Source organism: Centroberyx gerrardi, chromosome 6, assembly GCF_048128805.1.
Source record: "Centroberyx gerrardi isolate f3 chromosome 6, fCenGer3.hap1.cur.20231027, whole genome shotgun sequence".
NCBI classification, from domain to species: Eukaryota; Metazoa; Chordata; class Actinopteri; order Beryciformes; family Berycidae; genus Centroberyx; species Centroberyx gerrardi.
The window spans coordinates 20,638,941-20,653,087 of record NC_136002.1 but is presented as its reverse complement, the minus strand read 5'-3'; the positions used below and the strand labels follow the sequence as shown (position 1 = coordinate 20,653,087).

The 14,147-nt window shown below is 42.9% G+C and overlaps 2 protein-coding genes across 3 annotated transcripts; one reads left to right on the top strand and one right to left on the bottom strand.

The window, feature by feature from the left end:
* Nucleotides 1–1,108: 1,108 nt before the first annotated feature.
* lxn (latexin) lies at nucleotides 1,109–7,379 on the top strand. Of its 2 annotated transcripts, none has more exons than XM_071927754.2 (7): nucleotides 1,109–1,359; nucleotides 4,220–4,396; nucleotides 4,545–4,607; nucleotides 5,500–5,677; nucleotides 6,028–6,164; nucleotides 6,662–6,724; nucleotides 6,973–7,379. In XM_071927754.2, exons 1-7 carry the CDS (start codon nucleotides 1,219–1,221, stop codon nucleotides 7,087–7,089), a joined length of 876 nt encoding a protein of 291 aa, XP_071783855.1. In that variant the 5' UTR covers nucleotides 1,109–1,218; the 3' UTR covers nucleotides 7,090–7,379. The 2 variants fall into 2 exon arrangements, with proteins under 2 accessions (XP_071783855.1, XP_071783864.1); XM_071927763.2 differs by lacking the exon at nucleotides 1,109–1,359 and adding an exon at nucleotides 3,756–3,874.
* gfm1 (G elongation factor, mitochondrial 1) lies at nucleotides 1,620–13,371 on the bottom strand. Its single transcript, XM_071927732.2, has 18 exons — nucleotides 13,205–13,371; nucleotides 12,897–13,049; nucleotides 12,650–12,782; nucleotides 11,838–12,042; nucleotides 11,169–11,285; nucleotides 10,542–10,692; nucleotides 9,929–10,083; nucleotides 8,998–9,082; nucleotides 8,705–8,842; nucleotides 8,263–8,364; nucleotides 7,965–8,021; nucleotides 7,717–7,854; nucleotides 7,484–7,566; nucleotides 3,163–3,325; nucleotides 2,832–2,976; nucleotides 2,528–2,688; nucleotides 2,344–2,397; nucleotides 1,620–2,159 (listed from the first exon to the last, which is right to left on the bottom strand). Exons 1-18 carry the CDS (start codon nucleotides 13,277–13,279, stop codon nucleotides 2,028–2,030), a joined length of 2,247 nt encoding a protein of 748 aa, XP_071783833.1. The 5' UTR covers nucleotides 13,280–13,371; the 3' UTR covers nucleotides 1,620–2,027.
* Nucleotides 13,372–14,147: the final 776 nt, after the last annotated feature.

The window sequence follows — 14,147 nt, the reverse complement described above, 5'->3', positions numbered from 1 at the left end:
CATTAAAGTTTTCTGACCCTTGACATTTTTTTTTTGCATGTATCAGAGTATTTTAAGACTAATGCTTTGTCAAAAGCAAACAGCAAATGCAAACTTCTGAATCTAATTGCACGAAAACACATAGAGCTCCAGTATATCATCAAAACCAGAATTATGACTACGAAGTAAAGGGTATGTATTCAAAGATGGGAGTCTGATACTGTTTTACAAACAATGGTGGGAATATACTGAAATGTCCAGAACATTTCTGAACGATCAGAAAGAAGCTTTTCATACACATTTGCACTCAGCCACTTATCATCCATTTTAAGGATCCCATACAGATCCACATCCCGCCTCCCTTTCTTCTCTCGTCAATCATCCAGATAACTCAGCTAGTTCCCCAGGCAAAACAGGCAGAATGCTCTCTCTTCCCACTCTTCATCATCCTGTTTTATCAAACAAAAAATTTAATATTCTTCACAAAATCTCAAGCTTTCCACCTACCAGTATTAAATTGAAAACCAAACTCTAGATCTTCATATAAAACATATTCTGGTCTCTAAAGAATGCAGAGTTTATCTGAAGTGGAGATAACTGAGGGCAAATGATGCTCATCTATTTCTTGATGTAGATATTGTGAAAGTGTGGTTAACTGATTATGACCTTGGCATGAACCTGATTTTCAGGCTGCTCTCTTGGTGTTGCATAACTTCACTCTCCAGCGTCATCTAAAGTCCATAATTGAGTAAGTTTTGTGTTTCATCTGCCCCAAATTGCCAAGAGAAGACGTATTGAATTTGGTTCAATGGAAGGACTGCTTCCCTACATTTACTCTCCCAGTATGGAGATCAGCAGAGGTTGCAACCTATCAAGCACTCGCATTAATCACACCTGTTTCATCAGCAGTACCTCTAATGGGATAACTGTCCCTAACCTAATCATGTGCTCAACTTTTAGGGGCTGACAGCATAAGTGAGTTGCATGAGAGCATACGAGGACCAGAACCAGATAAACTGGAGCAGTTTGTTTAGATAAGAGAAAAAGAAAAATAAACAGAGTGTGCCAGGAAGGAAGACAGCGGGGTCTGGACAGTCTCTTCTCTCTCCTTCCCCTCCTCCCTCTCTTACATAACTACTCACTGGAAGAGGGTTCATTTCCCTGCCTGCACTCTGACAGAAGTGGTCTCCAACTTCTTTCCTTTTCTCTGACATTGGTGTTGTCTGGACGGCGTGAGCTATGAGTCTGAGGATCTTCATTGCACTGGCTGTGTTAGCTGGGATCCATGGGAGCCCTACTATAACGGTCAGGCCTGGATCAGAGGCACTGGACATGTCAGCCCATCCCAACAGTGTGCCAGAGACAGCGGAAGGCACAGAGGTGAGAGGGAAGCTTGTTTCTATGTGCCAGTCTTTAGTTCGTTTTTTGTTTGTTCTGTAGTAAATCTGTTGCATGCTACATCAATCCTGTGTAATATTTTCACGAATTGCTCCAAGTCTAAACTACAAGATAGTGCTGTAGCCAACAAGGAAAATGTGAGGTTTCCTCTAATCATGTGTTTCCAACAAGCTGTTGAAAAATAAATACAACGGGCATAAAAAAAATCTAGGATCTACACTGATAAAGGCAATAGATAAATCTTTGTTGTAATCATTTACTACATCAAGAACATTCTGTACATAGTACAAAACCAGCCATTACATGCTCAAGTCCAAACACTGAGCTTGCCTCATGTAATCCCAGTAAACCATCATGTAGGATGCTGGCTGCAGTAAGTAGAGGTCAAATGGTGCTAAAATCAAGGTAATAAATATATGTTTCCATAGGGGTCAGACATGAGGGAGGCAAATTAGGTTGAACTACGAAACAAAAATATGTACAATGCAAGATAGAATTTTGAATGGATTTTGACTACAAATTAAAGCATTAACCTCAAGCCATAATTGGTGATGGGTAGAAAGTGTGTGTTTGTGTGTAGAGGGGGGTACATGAGGGGGGTTGTCATGTCAAAGTCCAGCATATTGTTGGGCAGAGGTGCTGGACTGTTTTCAGCTCTTCCACTTGTTCTTCTTGGCAGGCAGCTGGCCTGTGGCCTCCAGGTATTTGTGGGTGAGCTCCTCCTGTGTGGCTGGCAGGCAGGCCTGGTATCTGCTATACTCCATGGTGTACTCCCCTTTTCCCTGGAGACACAACGAGAGAACATGTTTTCAAGCTTGTAATGTATTAAGGGCCGATTCACATGCAGCGCTCTACAACCTCTTCTTTATAGAAGTCCTCTAAATTCTAAGACTCCTTTTTGAACATGCTGAATATTATTTGGACTATAATAGACTATAGTTTTAGGTAATTTCAGCTTGGCCTTACTTCGGTACAGGAGCGCAGCTCTGTGGCGTAACCAAACATGTCATTTAGAGGAACCTGTGGGGAGAAACAGGATGAAAATGGTAAAATACCATACTAAATGGCACTGGATATGGATAACTAAACAGCTGAAAGATGGGTGAAGAAGTGGTGCTGCACATATGTGATTGTTACAAACTCGACTCACATCAGCATACAGAGTGAAGTATCCCTCCGCCCCATCCTGTCCTGTAATAACGCCGTGGCGACGGTTAACCCCAGCAATGACTGTTCCCTGAAACTCCTGGGGCGCCACAATTTCCACAGACATGATTGGCTCCAATATGACAGCGTTGGCCTTCTCCATGGCTGTGGAGAGAACATTGAAACCAGCACTGATAAAGCTGTACACAAGAACTTAATGTACACTGAGAACAATAAAGACGAACACGCCAACACCATCAGGAATGAAAACAGGATCCAGAGAGTGATCTGAACAATCTGTCCCTCACCTTGTTTTAGGGCGCCCTCTCCTGCACGGATGAAGGAGATCTCATTGGAGTCCACCAAGTGATGCGCTCCGTCCTCCAACAGGAACCTGACTCCTGAGATCTTGTGCCCACTCAGGGGCCCTTTCTCACAGGCCTGCCTGAAACCCTGCAGCACGACGGGAGGAGGGAAATGAAGGAAAAAATGGAATTTAAAACATGCATACTTTTACATTTTCCATATATTCTGTATATTGTAAATTCCATTATCTTTCACGTCAAGTGTATACAGTTGTGCCTAACTGCAGCACTGGTGGATACGTTAAAGTGAAAGGGAATTAACTATCACACGTACCTTTTCAATAGCTGGTACAAACTGCTTGGGGACGTTGGTTCCGACGGTCTGGTCGTCAAACTCCACCTTGGTGTAGCTTTCTGCGTCCAGAGGCTCAAGAACCCCGATAACTTTACCGTACTGCCCCGAGCCGCCAGACTGCTTCTTATGGGTGAAGTCAAACCTAAAGAGAGCGGGACAAAACATCCATGATTTGCAGCAGTGTGGCATAGTGAGACCATCCTTCAACCAGAGGACACTGGTTCAATCCCCCATAGAGGGAAGCGTCCCCCCCTGCTGAAGTGCCCTTGGGCAGCAGGCTGAACCCCTAGCAGCTCCAGGGACACTGCTCTGTAGCTGAGCCTGACCTCTGACCTCCCTCTGGGGGTGGGGGCAAGAGAAGAGGGAATTTCCCAAAGGTGATCAATAAAATATCACATCAGCTGTGGAATTTCCTTTTTAATATAATTATAATAACAGAGCAAGAAATCTAATTTGAATAATGTATCCAACAGGTTGAAAAAAGTTTCTAGTTGGTAATTCTATAGGGAGGATAGGAAACAAAAAAAGAAGCCTGTCTCTTTAAAAAGGGGCGGTCCTTGAGGAACTCGTGTGTCAAAGGAAGTGGGAAGTAATTCCCCCACTTGGGTGAGGCAGCAGCTCTGGCTGCCACTCCATGTCTGAGAGATAAAACTTTCTACCTGCCAAGTAACAGACAGCTTTCCATTCACAGGCAAGATCATCTTCCTTTACTTAATTCACTATTCTTCACATTCTCAGACATACAACTCTTTACACCTTGTACACTTCCTTGGACTGTGCTTCTACACATTCTCTTTCCTTTCCCATTTGTCAGTGGAGCTCTCGCTATGTTCTCCCTCTGTCAAGACCTTTCCTTATCTAGAGACACAACAGACAGACAGACAGAGAAACAGACAGACCCTCCACCCTGCGACACCTGGGGGTCAAAGTCCATCAGGGGTGGGAAAGGGAAGCCCATCCCTACTCGCTACGGCAGCTTCTGTTCTCATTTTCTTCCTTTCCCTACCTTATTGCCTCTTTCATCATTCCTAATCAGGAAGAAGTTTTAGTGGAGGAGGGGGCTGAGGAAGAAGTGATGGCGACTGGAGAGTTGAACCCCAGTCACTATCCTGCTCAGAGAGCAGCCAAGGTGGTCCAGCACTACCTCAACACCCGCTACGGCTCACCGTACAGGTGGGTCGGGCTGCACAGGGTCCACAGCGCCAATGCAGAGGTCAGTGGAATTTCACTATCTGTCTAAAAGTGAATGAGACATGAACCTGTATAGCTAACCTTGATCTAATTACATAATAGTGATGGGTAAGGAGTTATAAAAGCGTATCGTCCGGAGAACTGTGGTTGATTTCTGATTTCCCTTTCAGGATGTGGCAGATTCTGGGAGGAAGTATCGTCTGGAGATTTCGGTGCAGGAGATGATCAGCAATGTAAGTTATGGCTCAGTATGGACCAGGTGCTCAGACATGGTTTAGATGAAGCCAGGAGTCGACCTTAACCTGGAATAGCCTAACTAGCGTATTAAGTGGCTTTCACAAATACGGCTTAAATTTGGTTTGATTTCTGAGAAATGACAAACTTTGTTCTTGGCTCAGATAAGTTAAAACCCTGGACCAGCCTGGATTAAAATTTCATCTCTGTTGGTACTGGGTAGCTATCACTGCCATATCCCATTTGCCTATGCTGCCATTGTCCAACAACATAAATCTGAATTTATGCCTGCCTACTTGGATGTTTACTTTAAGTGCTCAATTGGCTTTGATGAGCCATGATTCTTCATGAAACTGGATTAACTTAATCTAAACTAGTTTAAATCTATGACTACTTTAAGCCATGTCTGTGAAGACTGGTCGTGCGTTTTTAAAAGGCCATTTTAAACTAAGAATAGGCTTAATCCACGTCTATACAGCTGGCTCCATTTATCATCACTCTCAAACGTTTCATGGCTTTTAATGCTTTTAATGCTATCAGGGTTCATACTGTGCTATTTAGCTACACAACACAGAAAGTTAGTTTCAAGCAAATCACAGGTAGATTTAGTGTTATACAATTGAATAATCTACGGCTTTAGAGTGAACAAGTCTAACCAGGTCTGCTGAGAAGATTTACAACAGAGCAGATAAGAGGAGGCTCACATTAGGTTGTATATGTAACACTGTGTTGAAATCTTGACTCACTTGCTATCATGATTACAATATTGGGCTACGCCTTTGCTCTGTCTACCCCCACTTCTTGCTTATCAAACCTGCCTTTCTTGTATATATTTTTCCTTCTTTATCTCCTGCCTCACGCCCTTCTGATTCATCTGTCTGATTCATCCAGGCTACAGAGAAATGCTCTGCAGAACTGCTGCTTCCAAGGGCAGAAAGTTCACAGAGTTCACCCCAAGTCCAGGCCTCATGTGAGGCGTTATTAAAAATCGACACCACAGCTCAAGAAGAGGCCTTGTACCAGCAGTACAAGAAGAACCACAGTCTTTTGTCAGGACAAAATCTACCTGGTATGTCCAGTAAAACACTCTGCACTCTCCTACTGCTAACTCAGAACGCTGATATTGCACAATATCAGCAGTTTGAAATTGCAGCGTTTTGGGATTTCAACATGGTTAGTATGCGTTTGTGGTTTGAACCCAATGTTCCTTTAACACTGCTAACACAACACAAATGGCTATCATCACTATTCCTGACACTGTAAGTTCCTGTACAGTATGTTTAACAGTATGTTTGCAGTTCTCCAGATAACATTTGTGACGTAACTAAGCATCAATCTGAATCATAATATTTGCTTCATATTGTGTTCATGACATACCGTCTAACTCCCTGCACATTGTGTTGCTGTTCTGACCAACAGATAGCTACGGTCACATTGATCCTGAGATGAAGCCCCTCTGGCACCTGGGGGGCGTGGCCTCCAGCTTTGTCATGCTGAAGGAGTCGACTGACAACACTCTGTACAGCATGGCTCAGGTGGCCAACGTCACACAGCTGGTGAGTTGTCTGTCAGCTGTTAGAAGTTGCCTTAGAGGTGGTGGGTCTGACAATAATCCTAGATTTGTGAGCAGGGCTAATTTTTGGTTGATATGAGCCTTTTACAGCAGTAGTGGAAAAACAGAGCGTTAATGTTAAGTTTGCTCTACACTTTTAAGAACTATTCATTCTCTTGTAAAACCCCCAGGGTGTGTGTGTGTTAGAAATATTATGTAAATCTTAGTTCAAATGGCAATCAAAGCATTTCATTTAATTAAAAAATTTAAAAACCTAATTTGAGGGAGGGATACATTAAGGAAATTATTCTTTTACGTTACCTCTTACACACTGTTATTGGCAAATGTTTATGTAAATGTAAATTTTAAACTGGATTATATTTCCTCCCTATTATTAACTATTATTATTATTATTATAACTATTATACTATTATTAATTATTTGTATTCGACTCAACATCTACATATAAAGCTGACATTTTTCCCTTGTCTGCTATAACAGGAAACTGAGAATAACCAGTTGAGGTTCAACTATCACGTCCTGCTGCATGACATGGTGTCCCAGGTAATCAGCTATCCTATTGTTGTTCCCATTGTTTCAACACTCAGTGATACATTTTAGACTGGTAATATCTTACAGTCAAGTGGTCCTGCAGCTCAGTGAGTTGAGCAGAGCACTAACACGATCAGGGTTGGGGGTTTGATTCCCATGCTAAAAACTGTATGCACTCTTGGCACTCACTATAAGGTGCTTTGGATGAAAGCGTCCACCCAAATAGCAAATGTTAATCTGACATCTGTGTATTTTTGCAGGAAATCATTCACTGGAAGCTGCTGGTCACCTGGTCTCCAGCAGAGGGAGTTAAAGTCCTGCAGACGGAAAAACTGCCAAAGTGCCATGATTGTGAAGTACCTCCAAACACAAACTAAGCCACTGTCAACACAATCCTGCACACGTTCCTCACACTGCTACCTACAGCCAGAGTATTGGTGCACGCATCATGTATTCAAATATTTGAGTGTAAATGTATTCAGGGCGAGGCTGCAAGTACTAAGCCATGATTTGCCGTTTTGTAACACATAGCTTTTAGGCTATCAAAAGATGTAGCTTATACTACCAAGAATTGGATAAATTCATCATATATAATGATATGATATCTTTAAATCATGCTGTATTTCTGGTTGCTGAGGTACTGCAGCCCAATAAAACTGTATAGATACAAAGCTCTGCCTCAGTTTAAAGTGTTCTCTGTGTGTGTGTGTGTGTGTGTGTGTGTGTGTGTGTGTGTGTGTGTGTTGCAAGTCTCAGGAGATCAGCACTTACGGTACAGCATCGGTGACTGTCTCTCTGAAAGCCACTTTGGGTTTTCCCATCACACAGGGACAGTTGTATTCCCTCTCCATCCTCTAAAACACCAAAACAAAAAAAGGGGGGGGGGGAAACAACACAGAAACACACAATTCAGATGTAGGAACAAAGAATGAGTATTTGTCATTGCAGAACATCATACACTGAACCAGTGCGTCCTTTCAGTTGGACCTCGTCTGATTCTGCACCTGGGAGTAGATCTCCAGATGCAGCTCCCCCATGCCTGAGATGATGGTTTCTTTGCTCTCCGTGTCAAAATGCACTCGGAACGTCGGATCCTCCCTGGTGAAGCGGTTGATGCCTTTGGAGAATTTATCCAGGTCATTCTGGGTGGGAGCAAAGGAACAAGCAGAAAGAATAAGAGACAATTTAGACTCAAGACTCTACATTCCTCATTTGGGCAGAAAGTAGAAGTCAGAATTTAATTTTTTTTTACCTTGTTGGATGGCTTCATAGACATGGAAATGACAGCCTCTGGTATGTGAATGGACTCCTGTGGGACAAGTGCGCATTGGGTCGTGTCAAGTTTCCAATATTAAATATGAGATTATAACACATGAACATGAGATAAGAGGCTGCTGACATCTTGGAGTGGAGAAGGAAAGTGTTTGAAGAAGATGGCAATTACAGTTCAAACTGCAGCTCTGTCTGCATAGACTTGTTTTCTAATATGAAGAGGTTTCCTGCTCTTCTGCGGGCGTTTTGGCCGTTTGGCACACATCACAGTTACTCACCATGGAGAGGTTGGCACTCGTCCTGGATGTGAAAGTGTCTCCACTGGCACAGTCGATCCCAAACAGAGCACAAATGTCTCCCGCATAAACCTCATCCACATCCTGACACAACACAGACAGACAGAAAGGGGGGGGAGGACATGAAGTTGATCCAAACGTGGTATTTTTAATAACTGAAAAATATGTACGTATATATGAGGGAATACTGAAGACAGTTTCATATCTTGTTTTCATGAGAGAAGAATGGAAACTTTGATGGGTATCGCAGAGGATGTGGCTGTTCAGTACACACTTGACTAAAACCAAATGGGGAACCTAACCGTTTTGACCAATCGCATCACTTTGCTATTCATACTGTGAACCACATTGAGAACACAGTGACCTCTGACAGGTTGTTTCCATAGATCGCTGCGGTTTCCATGTACTCGTGTGTTCTTCTCACCTGCATCTGGTCGGCGTGGAGACGCACTAGCCTCTGTACTCGGACCTTCTTGCCTGTACGCGTGTTGTAGATGTACTCGGCCTTCTTCAGACAGCCTTGGTAAACACGCACGTACGTCAGCTGACCGAACCTCCCTGCCTGGTAGAGGGAAAGATCGAGGGAGGCGACAACGCAAGATTGATTCAAACTTTCCACTTAACAAAGCTGCAGAAACATACATCATAAGAGATAATGAGGCTATGTGAATTGTTGAAGATGCAAATGCCCTTATTTCTGATAATAGGACGTCTTACCTCGAGTTTGAAAGCCAGACCGACGAATGGGTGTGAGGGATCTCTCGTAGGGTCCATCTGGATCTTAGACGTTTCATTGGAATCTCTAATGCATTGAACATCACATTGACATTAGAGCAGAAAAGTTATACAGTACATATTAACAGAGACATGTAATTTTATTCAAAGTGAAAAAAGCAGCTCACCAATATTACAATGAAAATACATGAAAAAAGACGTCACTTCATTTTCACCAATTTATTTTTGGTATTTCACCTTCATCAGAACAATGATGCTCTGATGAAGGTGTAATACCAAAATTCGTTAGCAGCCACAGCCAAAAACTAACGTGACTTTTTTCATGTTTTTTCCATTATAATATTGGAGTGCTGCATTTTTCACTTTGAATTCTGGTCATTCAAGTCCAGCACCCAGCTACAAAGTAGCCTTTTGCAAGGAAACGCACCTGTACCTATTCTATACATGTAATTTTATATCAGTGCATCAGTGTGAAGAGGGCGTAACTTACAAACTTACATCAATCAAGTTTGATAAAATGAGAACATGCTGCGGTTACAGCGGGAACCCAGGACCACTGCACTATTTGAGACAGTATGATGCAATAACTATTGTGCACAAACACTTATTAAAGTACAGTATACGTATTAAAGTACACACTGCATACTAAATGTTTTGTATAGTCCCACGTCTAGTCTTACGTCTGGTGTCTAAACGTATGTCTGCACTGTCTCCTTCTGCACTAAATGTGATGTCCTGTACCATGTGCATTTTTTGCTGTGTATCCTAACTTGTGAATGTGACTTGTGTGTAGGTATGTATGTGTGTAGATGTACCTGCACCGAACCTCGCCAAGTCAAATTCCTCCTGCATGTTTATTAATGTACCCGGTGAATAAAGGTGACTCTGATCCTAAACCATAGTCCGTACTCACTCATCGTTGAGGATGGCGTAGTTTTTGACCTCTGTGGGGTTGGGCAGGTACTCCAGCACAGCATTCAGCAGCGGCTGGACGCCCTTATTCTTCAGCGCTGTGCCCACCAGCACCGGGCTGAAGAGACGCTGCACTGTGGCCCTGCGGATCGCAGCCTGGAGAGCAGTGAGGGGGGTAAGTGATGGGTCTGGGGCAAGTGTAGGCTCGGTCCAAGTCATTTTCACTCTTCATTCAGACACAGGGTTCCCACACTCATTTAGACATCAAATTTAAGTACTTTTAAACCACTTTCAAGGTCTTGTTTGGTGAAATTCAAGGACTCAAAATTGGCATGTTTTGGAGTAAGACATGACTATAATTAGACCTCATAGAAGCCTCATTTTTGATCTTGTCAAGTCAAGAAATCCTGGTAAAATCATTCATTCTAAAACAGCTGCTGCATCAACGCAAATCTCCAAAAACTTTAAAGGGCCTTATTTTATTTTTCTCAAATCCACAAGCTTTCAAGGATGTTCAAGACCCGTGGGAACCCTGCACACATATCCTCTCTCTTACACACACACACACACACACACACACACACACATATAAACACAGGCACACAAACACAAACCTTCAGGTCGTCGACGGTTGGAATCTTTTCCTCCAGGAACATCTCTCCCAGCACTTCATCAGCGTTGGCCACACACTCCACCAGCTCCTGCCTCCGGTCCTCAGTCTCGGCACGAAACTCTGCTGGGATCTCATCATAACGGATATCTTGACTGCATGGAGGAGAGAGCATGATGCATCAGCTTTACACTGTTGGGAATTTGGAATAGAAATGTATATGTCATGAATCACATTAGTCATCTAACAAATGCTGGTGAATTACGTTTGCGACTGGTAGGACGTTTAATTCTACAAGCCACTTTGGTATGTAGCCAACTTGTCTTCATCAGACTTGTCCATTGTAAAAACTACTTTCACTGCTAAAATAATTGCTAAAAAGTTTGATGGTAAAATTTTTAACGCACTAGCTGCTGTGGCCAGTTGAGAAAAAGTTCCTTCCTGCCATGCATGACATGTACTTTTGGTGGCTGCACAGCATCAGCCACCGACAGCGGCACATTTTAGGAGTTAAACAAAATAATGATTCAAGTAACTCGCTGTGCCATCAATCACTGTGCAGTAAAAACTACACTGTATTGCAACAGAAAGCCATTCTTTCATTATCAAGCCCGTTGGGTGATTCCCTTACCCAAAGGGGCCTTCAAAATACATGCTTCGCTCCTCTACAAGGTCAATAATGCCCCTCATGTTCCCCTCCAGGCCGATGGGGATGTTCACAAAGGCTGTGTTGTGATTCAGTTTGGTTCTGCGGGACAGAGAGAGAGAAAGAAGAGTTGTTTGTGACAAACATGTGAAAAATGTGGAACACAAATATAGAGAAGGAAACTACAGTAGATTTCAACACTGTTCGCTGAATAATTTTCTGACATTTTCATGTCACCCAATATGAGATAGAGATCAGAAAGCAGCCTATTCATAGTTTTCCCATGATGTGACATGCATTTCCTACCAATCACCTAATAATCACCTCTTAATTTATTACAATCACCCGTTATTTCCCTACCAAGATGGCCGTGTGATGATGTAACAGAATACGATGAATAGGAGAATAATGGGGGTCCAGTCTGCTACTGTTTGTACTATAATATCATAACTGCTTAAGTTTGAAGCCCATCTGCCCCTAACCCTTTCCTGTCTATCTCCACTGTTTGATTTAACTAAAACTAATAAATTACAAAAGAGGTTAGAATAAAAGAATACTGCATGGATGTAGAAGTTACAACTGAACAGACTGTCATGTAACTGATCAGAAGCACTTCGTATACAGGATGTGTAAAAGACACATTCCCCTGTATACCTCATCTGCTGCAGCGCTCGGTTGGGGTTGGCGCCCATGCGGTCCAGTTTGTTGATGAAGGTGAGGAAGGGAACATTGTAGCGTTTCATCTGTCTGTTGACGGTCATGGTCTGACACTGGACCCCTCCCACCGCACACAGAACCAGCACCGCTCCGTCCAGCACGCGCAGTGCTCGCTCCACTTCAATGGTGAAGTCCACATGGCCTGAGCAAGAGAAAGAGGGGGAAGGGAGATATTAATAATAAGGATAATAATGTTAATATTAAGGTAGTAATAAGGTAATAATGTCACTCCAGTCAGACTCAAGACTTGACTTGATGCATGAAGAGAATACTTGAGACTTGACTTGGGTTCTGGTGACTCGGGACTTGACTTTGACTTGTACTTTGGTGACTTGAAAAGGTTTCTAAAGTCTTGACAAAAGATCTTGTGTCTGTGTAAATTACTTTGATTGAAAGTTATGAGATTTGCTCCAGCATACAATTGAATTTAAATTCTGTTTTCTGAATTTGTTGAAATTGATGATAGAAATCAAAACTCATTGTGCACTTACCAAGTTTTTATACTATTATATTGCATTGAAAAGTCCTAGATATTTTGTTTTCTTTAAGATATTAAACTAGACTTGGGACTTGTGCCTCAAGACTTGAGAGTGACTTGGGACTCGAGCAAAGTTGACTTGTTCACACCTCTGGATGTTATTTACTCTAATCGCTTTGGATGCCATGCCTTCATAGCACGAGCTTTCCTGCGTCCAGGTGCACAGACACCTTGATAATGTACAGCGTCATCAGTCTGTCTCCTGCGGTACCTGGTGTGTCGATGATGTTAATGTTGTGATCCTTCCATATGGTGTAGGTGGCAGCTGACTGGATAGTGATGCCTCTCTGTCTCTCCAGCTCCATCGAGTCCATAGTGGCACCAACACCGTCCTTCCCCTTCACCTACAGACCACAGGGGGAAACACCTGAGTGCACTGCAACTTGGTGGATGCACACACACACACTTTCAAACCATCACCACTAACAATAACACGTTAGGTCAATCCCAGCGTTTACCTCATGAATCTCTGCTATCCTGCCGGTGTAGTAGAGGACGCGCTCGGTCAGGGTGGTCTTCCCCGAGTCGATGTGCGCTGAGATCCCGATGTTGCGGATCCTGTCGTTGGGAAACACGCCAGAGGAGCATGACCGACAACTATTGATCAGCACCTGGGAAATGGGAGATGACAGTCAATATTCAGCGGCAATTCTGTTTGCTGCTGGATTGTGCAATGCGATAGGATGACAGAACATTCTGGCTGCGCATGGAGAGGTTTGGTGTCCAACCGGCACCAGTGCTAATGCCTCGGGTTACCTAATGTTACCTTTTTTAGAGTGACGGTTCCTGGTGCCAAAAGATGCGTTTTCCCTAACGCAAGGCCCGCTTTTAGTACTCTCATTTTGACAATGTCTCGGTCGGGCACAGGGTGGTCGTACTCCTTTACACAACCCCCTACACTGGACGGACGTCTGACAACCCGTTGAATGTCACGCCGGGCCAAGCTCGTTGTGAAACTTTACTTCCGGGTCTACGGAAAAACAGAGGGGCCAAATGACATATAGCGCACAGCTTTTGTCACTGTTAGACGCCACCATGAGAGCGACATTAAAGTAAGATAAAGCAAATATTGTTATGTGATACGAATATATGTTTCCTTGTTGCATAAAAAAACACAAATTAACGGTGTTCTAAAAGACGAGTACGCGCAAAGGTCCACAAATAACGTTCATTGACAAGGGGGGCACATGCTGCTTTCAGGTGCTGTTGGAGAAACCGTACACATATTAAGCGCACATTAACAACCCATTAAAGTGATAACTACATACGACTGGGCAATTTAGAAACCGAGTTGTTGAGATGTGACGTTTAGGGAGAGCTTGGAAACATGTAATCACTTCACTATATATACAGTATAATTTAGTTTGACTTGTCGTATGTTTATCGTCGTTTGTCGTATTTTCACTCCTTAATAAACTTTAGGTTTAAGTTTTGTTTTAATCAATTAATTGAATTATCAATTGCATGCTTGATATGCATTTGGGTCTATTTTATTATTATACCGAACAAAAGCCTTGAATGCGCAACAAGTTGTATTTGCGACTTAACAGAAGTGGAAGCTTACAAGAAGCACCTGAAGGCAGCACTATTAAATCCACCTGCCAGACAGCCTATCCGTGCAGCCCACACTATTGTCTCACTCACTGCATGCTGCTTTTGTTAGTGGAAACAACATAAAACTGTAAGTAATTCATATTAGAACACATTTA

Bases quoted from the DNA above. Each gene is read 5' to 3' on its own strand.
- lxn (XM_071927754.2), top strand. From the start codon at position 1,219: ATGAGTCTGAGGATCTTCATTGCACTGGCTGTGTTAGCTGGGATCCAT. The intron at 4,397-4,544 runs GTCAGTGGAATT...TTTCCCTTTCAG, and splicing joins TCCACAGCGCCAATGCAGAG to GATGTGGCAGATTCTGGGAG. The intron at 6,725-6,972 runs GTAATCAGCTAT...GTATTTTTGCAG, and splicing joins TGCATGACATGGTGTCCCAG to GAAATCATTCACTGGAAGCT.
- gfm1 (XM_071927732.2), bottom strand. From the start codon at position 13,279: ATGAGAGTACTAAAAGCGGGCCTTGCGTTAGGGAAAACGCATCTTTTG. The intron at 10,084-10,541 runs GTTTGTGTTTGT...ACTGCTCTCCAG, and splicing joins CAACCGTCGACGACCTGAAG to GCTGCGATCCGCAGGGCCAC. The intron at 2,977-3,162 runs GTACGTGTGATA...GTCGTGCTGCAG, and splicing joins TTGTACCAGCTATTGAAAAG to GGTTTCAGGCAGGCCTGTGA.